General features: G+C 46.1%; 1 protein-coding gene across 2 annotated transcripts in view; it reads left to right on the forward strand.

The window, feature by feature from the left end:
* The window catches only part of cgnl1 (cingulin-like 1), a 50,085-nt gene that overhangs the window by 10,339 nt on the left and 29,746 nt on the right, over positions 1 to 10,000 (forward strand). For both annotated transcript variants that reach the window (XM_080840452.1, XM_080840453.1), the window contains exons 4-8: positions 891 to 996; positions 1,753 to 1,854; positions 4,642 to 4,790; positions 5,111 to 5,252; positions 5,416 to 5,628. In XM_080840452.1, the coding sequence (XP_080696578.1) occupies positions 891 to 996; positions 1,753 to 1,854; positions 4,642 to 4,790; positions 5,111 to 5,252; positions 5,416 to 5,628 (712 nt within the window). The remainder of the gene's footprint in view (positions 1 to 890; positions 997 to 1,752; positions 1,855 to 4,641; positions 4,791 to 5,110; positions 5,253 to 5,415; positions 5,629 to 10,000) is intronic.

The following is a 10,000-nucleotide window of genomic DNA, read 5'->3' on the forward strand; positions in this document are numbered from 1 at the left end:
AGAGGTAAAGAGGGATCTCAGCTGTCAGGTAGTGGAATGGAATGTGACCTTACAGTTGGAGATGCACACAACACACACACACACACACACACACACACACACACACACACACACACACACACACACACACACAGAGTCAAAAACATATTCACACTCATAAGCATACACATACTGACTCACATTCAGATATATTTAGCACAGCACTGAACCAATGTTCTTTGTCTATCTGTATCTCTCTCTCACACACACACACACACACACACACACACACACCCTTTACCTACATACATACACACTCACTCACACAAACTCACTGCTCCATGTGTCATGATGTTAAGCGCTCTGTGTAATTAAACATATGTGGGTCACTTGGGGATGCATCAAAGCTAGACTACACACACATGCACCCTCCAACACACACACATACAGTCGGTCAGTCACACACGCGCATCACACACACACACATTGACACACACACACCCACACACTTTGTCCCACAGCCAGGCTGAGACCTGGACGGCCTTTTTGCTTGAAACGTCTAGGGATTATGCTCTGATCCACTGCACACACACACAGAGACACACACACAGACACACACACACAGACACAGACACACACACAGAATCACAAACACACACAGACGCACACACAGAATCACACACACACACACACACACACACACACACAGAAACACACACACACAGAAACACCTGCTCTTTTTTTGCTTTCTTATTTTTTTTAAATGATTACTCTTGTTTCTCTCTCATTCTCTCTAGTGCTTTGTTTTCCAAGAGTGTGCTTAAGTGTATAGGGTGTGTGTGTGTTTGTGTGTGTGTGTGTCTGTGTCAGTCTTTGTGCACCTGTGACCCTCTTTGTGTGCTCTCCTGCAGGAGCGGCGATAACGATGACACCACCAAGAGAAAAGTCAACCTGGTGTTCGAGAAGATCCAGACCCTCAAGTCACGGGCAGCCGGGAGTACCCAGCCCGAAAACACAGTGAGCTTTGTTATGGAGCATTTCACTGGGCTGTGTGTGTTAGTGAGTGTGTGTGAGTGCGTGTAAAGGTGTGTTAGTCACTGTGTGTGTTAGTGTGTGTGTGTGCTTCTGTATGTGTTAGGGGGTGTTAGGCACTGTGTATGTATGTGTGTGTGTACGTGTCTGTACGTGTGTACGTGTGTGTGTTTGTGTGTGTGTAGGGGGTGGGGGCTCAGCTCATAGTTTAAAACCGTGAGCCTCTTATCTCCCAGTCCTGCGGCTTTCAGTCTGGGAGAGCCAGCAGCCTATGTTTGCCCAGCGAGCAGCGCGCGCCTGTGTGTGTGGGGGTGTGTGTGTGTGTGTGTGTGTGTGTCTGTGTGTGTGTGTTTGTGTGTGTGCGCACTGCTAAAGTTTGAACAAAAAGCGTGGAGCACGGAACTGCATGAACTTCACTGCAGCTTCAGCTCTCTGCTTTTCAGATGCTGAACTGTGTGTGTGAGAGAGATGTGTGTTAGATCTGTGTGTTGTGTGTACCTGTAGTAGGAAGTTCTTAGTAGTTGGACAAGGTGTGTGTTTTGTAACAAGATGCGGGTGATGCGTGATGTGTCTGCGTGCGTGTGTGATGTAACTGTGACTGTGATGCAGCAGGATAGAGACCTGAGCCATGTGTGTCTGTGTCCCTCTCTGCTGTTTTCCCTCACCCACTCCCTCTCTCTCTTTCCCTCCCTCTCCCTCTCTCTCTCTCTCTCTCTTACCCACTCTCTCTCTCTCTCTCAGGCTCCAGACCAGGCAGCCCAAACTCAGGCTCTGGAGGGGCATAGAGTGGAGCTGGAGAAAGAGGTGTCTGACCTGAAGTCTCGACTAGAGGAGGAGGTCAAGGTACACACACACACACACACACACATACACATACTTCTTTAACACACACACACACACACACACACACACAAACACACATACACATACACATACTTCTTTAACACACACACACTCACACATACACATACTTCTTTAACACACACACACACACACACACACACACACACACATACTACTTTAACCCACACACACACACACACACACACACAAACACACACACACATACTTCTTTAACACACACACACACACACACACACACACACACACACACACACACACACACACATTCTTCCTTAACACACACACATACACACACATACATACACGCAGCTCCACTCGAGTCAAATCCATATTTATCTGAACATCTTGCATAAGCACTCTGAAGCCTGGTGGTGCAGGCATAAACACATGAGACGCTTCAAAACAAACTTTACTTGAACCTTTCGCAAACACTTCATCAAATAGATTTATGGTTCAGAAGCAAACGCTCCAGTCAAGATAGTTTTTCTCAGAAAGATATCAACACATAAAACACAGTTTGTTGCCGAGACTGAGTTTAAAGTTTGGCCCAGAATCCTCTTGTGTAGTACAACTGAATGACTTTTTATAATATTTATTTATTGTATATATTTTATAATACGACTCTTATCTTTACTGACTCACAGCACAGGCCAGGACTGGGTTTTTGTGTGTGTGACTGCTAGTGGTCTTGGTGGTGTTACTGCCTCAGACCAACACTGAACCAACAATTTACAGTTTAATATTCACTATAAAACTAAATAAAAAACAATTACAGGTTAATAACCACTTTATAACACAATATAGAAACAATACAATAACAGATTAATAATAACTTTGTAACAATGTAAAAACAGAAAAGTTACCGTTTAATACATACAGTTTCACTTAGCTGGATTAAGGTATATGAAGGACTATAACGCAAAGGTGTGAACCTCTGATTGCAATGCTAAGCTAAGGAACGCCATCCGAATTAACAGAACCAAGAAAAGCTAGCACCGTTAGCATTCCAGCTAGGAACATCAGAGCATTGCTAGTTACGAACACACAGATTCAGACTCATAGTTAGAATACACCAGTGACTGTGAAACCCAAGTATGCAGCACTGAGGTGCAATGCACACGAAGTCTAGGGCCTCCGAATCGGATTTACTTTTCACACCAATCGAATCTTTTAATTTCGTACATACGGAGGCTGGCAACGAGAGATTTGCGTAAACACGGAGGCAGCAGATTGCGGTGAACCGACTGTAGTACATACCTCACGCCTGTGGGTGGCGCTTTAGCGCTTTATTTACACAACTGAAAAAACGTGAAAAACCTAGAAGAAGAGACTCAAAAGCACAAGGTAAAGGAAGCAGCAAACGGATAAACAAATTACACAAGACATTCAAGCTCCAATTAACAACATTACATTATGATGGTTAATAAAATCAGTGGTCAGACTAAAGGATATGCGAAAATGAATTATTTTTTCTATTGATAATAAAGAGTTTGGAACAGTAACATGACATGTCTGTCATCCCATTTCCCACGATGCATTGCTCCGAGCATTTTACATACATTTATGAATAAAAAAGCAAATTAAATCGCTGGCCAATTTATATTTGTGGTCATGAAAGTTATGTTACGTCTGAATAAGAAGAATTAGATCAAGATAGGGGGCTAATCAAAAATCAGAAGACTGGGTTAATGTTAGTGAATTCGAGGCCCACCATGAGTGAGATTTTGAGGGAGAACAAGTTATTTATGTACTGGTTGGAGATGGCGGAAAAGATCACGTGGGGCAGTGACGTCATCAGGTTGCGTGAAACCGTGCAGACGAACACCAGCCCCCGTACCGATTCAAATCTACTCACTTTCTACCCCGGACTGCGATCGTTGCAGAAACGAGGTGCGGATAGAGAGTGTTCGTATGGATGATAGGGCTATCTGTATTAGCTATCCGTATCAGTTTGACAAACTAGGCTCCATGTAAACGACACGTTAATGCTACTCTAACAGGAGTGTGCCGAGTTCTGTCTTCAGGGGCTGAACTGACGGTAATTATGATGCTAATTGTAGTGTAGCTCCGAGGCCCTCCCCTTTGTCTGCTTTTACAAGCTAGCATTAACTACCCGCCTGACTAGCACCTGGGTGCTTCCTTGTAAGAAGCATAGGCATGAGCCCATTAGTGGCTTAGAGGGAAACACAGAGCCTTTCGAGGGAAATAACAACACTTACAGTTGGCCACCCCCCCCACACACACACACACAAACACAATCAGGGAGTCGCTAATGCGGATAGCACAGGGGGTTAGTGTTAAGTGAGTAGTGCCACTGAGTTTACAGTCTGGAGCGTCAGAGTTAAGTCTGTTGTGTAGAGCGAAGAGGGAATGACTGGTCCCCTATGGATTGTTTAAGTGAGCAGACATTCTCTATTGTCTGACTCTACATGTTCCTACATTAGTGAATTCATTTTTCATAAAACAGAATGTTTCTCATCAGCAGGTCTTTAAGTTAAAGTATCTGTTAAATGACTAAATCTGTCTGTGTGTGTGTGTGTGTGTGTGTGTGTGTGTGTGTAACTGGGTGTGTGTGTGCATGCAAGTGTGTGTGTGTGTGTGCATGTACCTGGGTGTGTGCATGCAAGTGTGTGTGTGTACCTGAGTTTGTGTGTTCCTGGGTGTGTGTGTGTGTGCATGCAAGTGTGTGTGTGTACCTGGGTGTGTGTGTGCATCCATGTGTGTGTGTGTTAACCTGTGTTTGTGTGTATGTGTGTGACCCCTCAGAAGCAGAAGACTCTGCTTGAGTCCCAGCGTGAGGCTGGAGAGGGACTTAATGGGCTGCAACAGCAGCTGGACCTCGGCCTGCAGGAGAGCAGCCAACTCAAGGCCAAACTGGCCAAGACTGAGTCAGACCTGCGCACTACACTAGAGGAGTGAGTGAGACACACTCATACATACACACAGGCACGCACACACACACACACACACACACACATGTGTACACATGTGCACACGTACACATGTGCACATATACACACACACACACACACACACACACACACACACACACACACACACACACACACACACACACACACGTACACATGTGCACACACACACACACATACATGCTTAAGCATACACACATTTGTACACACACATAGACACACACAAACAAAGCACCTGTATCGTTAAGACGTAGGCCTTTGTTAATGTTTGTGTGTGTGTGTGTGTGTGTGTGTGTGTCCTCCAGGCTGTTTCAGGTGAAGATGGAGCGAGAGCAGTCCCAGACTGAGATCAGGGACCTGCAGGACCAGCTGTCTGAGATGCATGACGAGCTGGACGGGGCCAAGAGGGCCGGCGCAGATGGGGCCGACAAGGAGGCCATGCTTGAGGTACACACACACGGCCCTCACACACTCACCAGCTTTACACACACACCCCTCACACACACACACACACACACACACACACACTCACTTACAGGAGGCCGTGCTGGAGGTACTAACGCCACACTCTCTCACACACACACACACACACACACACACACACACACAGGACCTGGTTCAGCTGAAGCTGGAGCTCCAAGAGGTGGTGCTGGTTAAGGAGGAGCAGGAGGAGGTGCTGAGGAGGCGCGAGCGTGAGCTGACCGCCCTGAAGGGGGCGCTGAAGGAGGAGGTGTCCACGCACGACCAGGAGGTGGACAAGCTGAGGGAGCAGTACGAGAAGGAGATCCGCAAGCTGCAGGCCAGCGTGGAGGAGGCCAAACAGGTGAGCAGCAGAAACACCTGTTATAAAAGGCTTATGCATGTTAATAACTGCTTATAAATGTCTTAAAGCGCTTACAAATGTTTTAGTAAGAGCTGTTATTAGTTTACATCAGTTGCATTCAATTATTACTCTTTCTCCTATTGCAAAACGCATTCATAAGCTATGTACACTATCATAAACATCATACACTGCATTACCTTTCATCAGGTTTCCATAAGTCTGCTTTTTTGGGGAGCTTTTTCTTGCATACACACATTTGTCAGTATTGAGCCGTGCATCTGTTTGCACTGTTGGCCGTAGTTTATGTTAAATAAATACATTTTGAGTTTATGTAGTTCAGTTTAGGGGTTCTTAGTCAGTTCTAAGTGAAAGATGAACTATCATTTAATTAGCATCATATCTCAATGTAATCAGGCTCTCGCTATGTCTCTGCATGGCTTTGGCAGCTGACTGCATGTTTTTGTGTTGGTGTAAGTAGTTGTGTGTGTGTGTGTGTGTGTGTGTGTGTGTGTGTGTGTGTGTTTTTCTGTTGGTGTAAGTAGTTGTGTTGGAGAGAAACCGTGTCGGTGTGCAACAGTGATACTGTACATTTGTGCTGTGGGCCATTCATGGGCTGGTCTTTGTTCTTGTCGTTGGCTCTGGAGTTAAGTGAAGTGCTCAGATGTGTGTGTGTGTGTGTGTGTGTGTGTGTGTGTGTGTGTGTGTGTGTGTGTGTGTGTGTGTGTGTGTGTGAGGGAGGGAGAGGGAGTGACTGTCAATAATTGATTTGCCAGCATATGCTGTGTGTCAATGTACAGAGAAAAAATGCAGTCATTCTATTCACCACACACACACACACACACACACACACACACACACACACACACACACACACACATACATAAACATAAAGAGAGAGAGAGAGAGAGCTGCCCCTGCTATTGTAAGACAGACACAAAAGAGTTAGAAAGAAAAGGAAAGGAGGGTAGACAAAAAGCTGCAAAGATAAGCAGGAAGATAGAGAGACCAAGGACACCAGAGACCAACAACAAGAGAGAAAGAAAGGGATAGAGAAAGAAAGAGAGAAAAAGTGAGGAGAAGAGAGCAGAGAGAGAAAGAAACTGTTTCAGTTTTGAAATTGTTGCATGGCCCACTGGTTCTGTGACATACTTGCGTGAGTCACCGGTTTTGTCAAAAGAGGGTCACAGTCTCCATGCTGGAATGTTTTCTCCCTGCCCTCCCCCCCCTCTCTCTCCCTGTCTCTCTGTCTTTCTCTGTCTTTCTCTCTCTCTCTCTGTCTGTCTCCCTCTCTCTCTCTGTCTCTCTATCTCTCTCTATCTCTCTCTTTCTCTGTGTGACTGTGTTTGCGGGTTCTCTGGTCGTCCCGTCCTGCTCTGGGTGGGCCGTGGTTCACTGAGCTCCTCTACCCAAGAGGCTTTCAGGCACTCCTCCCCTAGAAAGAGAGAGATGTTACGGATGTTTGCCTTAACTTGACAGTATAAATATAACTTTGAATTCAAAAAAGAAAGTATCAAAGTGACACTCTAGGCCACATACAATAATCCTTGTGTGCACTGTCACTCTCTCTCTCTGTGGAAAGACTCTGGCCCACGGCCCTGTTTTGCCAGCTAAGCGCTGTGTGTTCCAATCAAAACGCACTGAGCATCTAAGTGGCTGCCGTTAACAGCACTGTCATCACTCTTTATGGGAAAGTAGCCCGCATGCAGGTGTCAGTTTACCAGAGATGCTGTGACGGACAGAAAAACGCCAGAGCCAAGATGGCAGTGCGGGTGTCGGTTTACCAGAGATGCTGTGATAGACAGAAAAGCCCGGGAAACAAGATGGCGGAGTGGGTCAGTCTGAGGAGAAAAGCCCTGGGGCTACAGTCGATCCAGGAAGTCTCTCTAAGACAGTAGCCAATAAAAAACAATACAATACAAATATACCGTAATCATACTAACCGGAACACAGCTTACAGGTAATGCTGTTTGGGGGGGCAATGCAAATACTTTAGAAGTCAACTGACAGGAATTCAGTTTAGTAGGAGGGAAGAAGAGAGAGAATGAGGGAGAAAAAAAAAGATGTCAGAAGGGGAGGTATTTAAAAGGTTAGGGAGGAAGGAATGTTTCAGCCAGTGTTTGGATCATGACTTAAATAAAATAAATTATGCTTGAACAGAGTGCTATCACTGTTTTTGCAAAGTTGCCAGGGAAACATTATTGCCACGTATTTGTTTGGCTGTGGTGAAATAGGGGGAGATTGTGAAATGGAAAATGAAATAGATAAGAAGCTAAAAAAACACAGCGGGATGAAAAAACGAACAGATGTTGTGGACAGGAGAGCGCGCGAGAGGGAGAGAAGGGGATTTCTATTTCTTTTCTCTAATTATTTTGTTGTCAATTTCCATCATTCCTGTTACATTGACAAATGTATTTGTTTGCCTGTTTTTAACATGATTAGTTTTTGAGAACACTTTATCACAGCTAAGCTCATTGTGAGAAAGCGAGAGAGAGAGAGAGGGATATAGATTTAGAAAAAACACAGAAAGAGAGGGCGGGGATAGAGAGAACCAGAGAAAGGGTCGGGATGGGATGGCAGAGAGGGAGAGAGGGAGTAGCTGGGTTATTCAGGGTTGTGTGAGGAAAGAGGAGTGTTAGCAAGAGGGTTACGGTTGCGGCCCTCAGTCCCACGTCCTGTTTGTGCTTCCTGGGCCCCTCCCGGTCTCCTTCTCCAGATCAGGGGCTTTCCTGCGTCCCTGTCCCCAGCGCTGAGCTAACTTCCCTAGGCACACAAACACCACCAGCCCCCTGGGCCTGCTCCATTGTCACCGCTGTGACCACACTGCTCTAAGCGCTAAAACAGAAGCCACTGTCCAACTGTGTGTGTGTGTGTGTGTGTGTGTGTGTGTGTGTGTGTGTGTGTGTGTGTGTGTGTGTGTGTGTGTGTGTGTGTGTGTGTGTGCGTGCGTGCGTGTGCATGTACGTGTGCATGTGTTCTGTAGATTAATTGACCTGTAGGAAGTAAAGTAACCCATGGTGCATCAGTATGTTTGCGAGACCCAGCGGTGACCAGACCTATGGGCTGCAGCTGCGGGGGGTGTCAGTTAGTGTGAGTGTGTATCTGAGCACGGAAAAACAACAAGACAAGAATAATAGCTGAATAGACAGGAAGAATAGCAGAATGGTTGTGTGTGTGTGTCTGTGTGTGTTTGTCTGTGTTTGCAGAGAGAGATCAGAACAACAGACAGGACAACAGGCAGACAGTTATCTGTATGTCTGTGTGTATAAAGGAAGAGAGATAGAGAGGCAGTGACTGTGGATCTGTGTGTGTGTGTGTTTGTGTGTTTGTGTGTGTGTGTGTGTGTGTGTGTGTGTGTGTGTGTGTGTGTGTGTGTGTGTGTGTGTGTGTGTGTGTGTGTGTGTGTGTGTGTGTGTGTGTGTGTGTGTGTGTGTGTGTGTGTGTGTGTGCTTGTTGCCCCAGTGTGACATTGGTGCCCCTCAGCTGCGGCAGGAACTCTGGAAACTAGAGCAGCCAGCCCCCCATCCAGCCACAGTGTGTACCTAATGACTGGGGCCACCCCTATACTAATGAGTCTCAGATATACCACTCTATCACTGAGGTGTGTGTGTGTGTGTGTGTGTGTGTGTGTGTGTGTGTGTGTGTGTGTGTGTGTGTGTGTGTGTGTGTGTGTGTGTGTGTGTGTGTGTGTGTGTGTGTGTGTGTGTGTGTGTGTGAGTGTGTGTGTATGTGAGTGAGTGTTAGTTTTAGTCTTAGTGTGTGTGTTAGTGTGTGTGTTTGTGTGAGTGTGAGTGAGTGTAACTGTTAGTGTGTGTGTGTTAGTGTGTGTGTATGTGTGAGTGTGAGTGAGTGTTAGTGTGTGTTTTAGTGTGCATGAATGTGAACAAGCAGTGGTCTGTGGGGGGGGGGGGGGGGGGGGGGGGGGAGAGTGCACAGAAGTATGTTCGGGAGAGAAAGAGAAAGTGTGTGTGCGTGTGTATGTATGGAGTACGTACATGAGTAAGTGGGTCAGTATGTTGAAAGGGGCCAGTGGAGGGAGTTGGAGAGAGATGAAGACGCAGATGACCCCTCAGTCTGTGTGTGTGTGTGTGTGTGTCTGTGTGTGTGTTTCTGTGTGTGTGTGTGTGTGTGTGTGTGTCTGTGTCTGTGTCTGTGTGTGTGTGTCTGTGTCTGTGTCTGTCTCTGTGTCTTTGTCTGTGTGTGTTTGTGCGTGTGTGTTTGTGCGTGTGTGTGTACACTTGAGTATGTTTGAGTGAGTAAGTAAGTTAACAGGGACCTTGAAGAGACGCTTCATACAAAATAGAACAGATTAACTTCCAAATAGATGACCACTCCGTCTCTCCCTCTCTCCATGCTGAAGACAGATTTACTCCCA

The sequence above is a fragment of the Sprattus sprattus genome, assembly GCF_963457725.1.
Source record: "Sprattus sprattus genome assembly, chromosome: 6".
Classification (NCBI taxonomy): domain Eukaryota; kingdom Metazoa; phylum Chordata; class Actinopteri; order Clupeiformes; family Clupeidae; genus Sprattus; species Sprattus sprattus.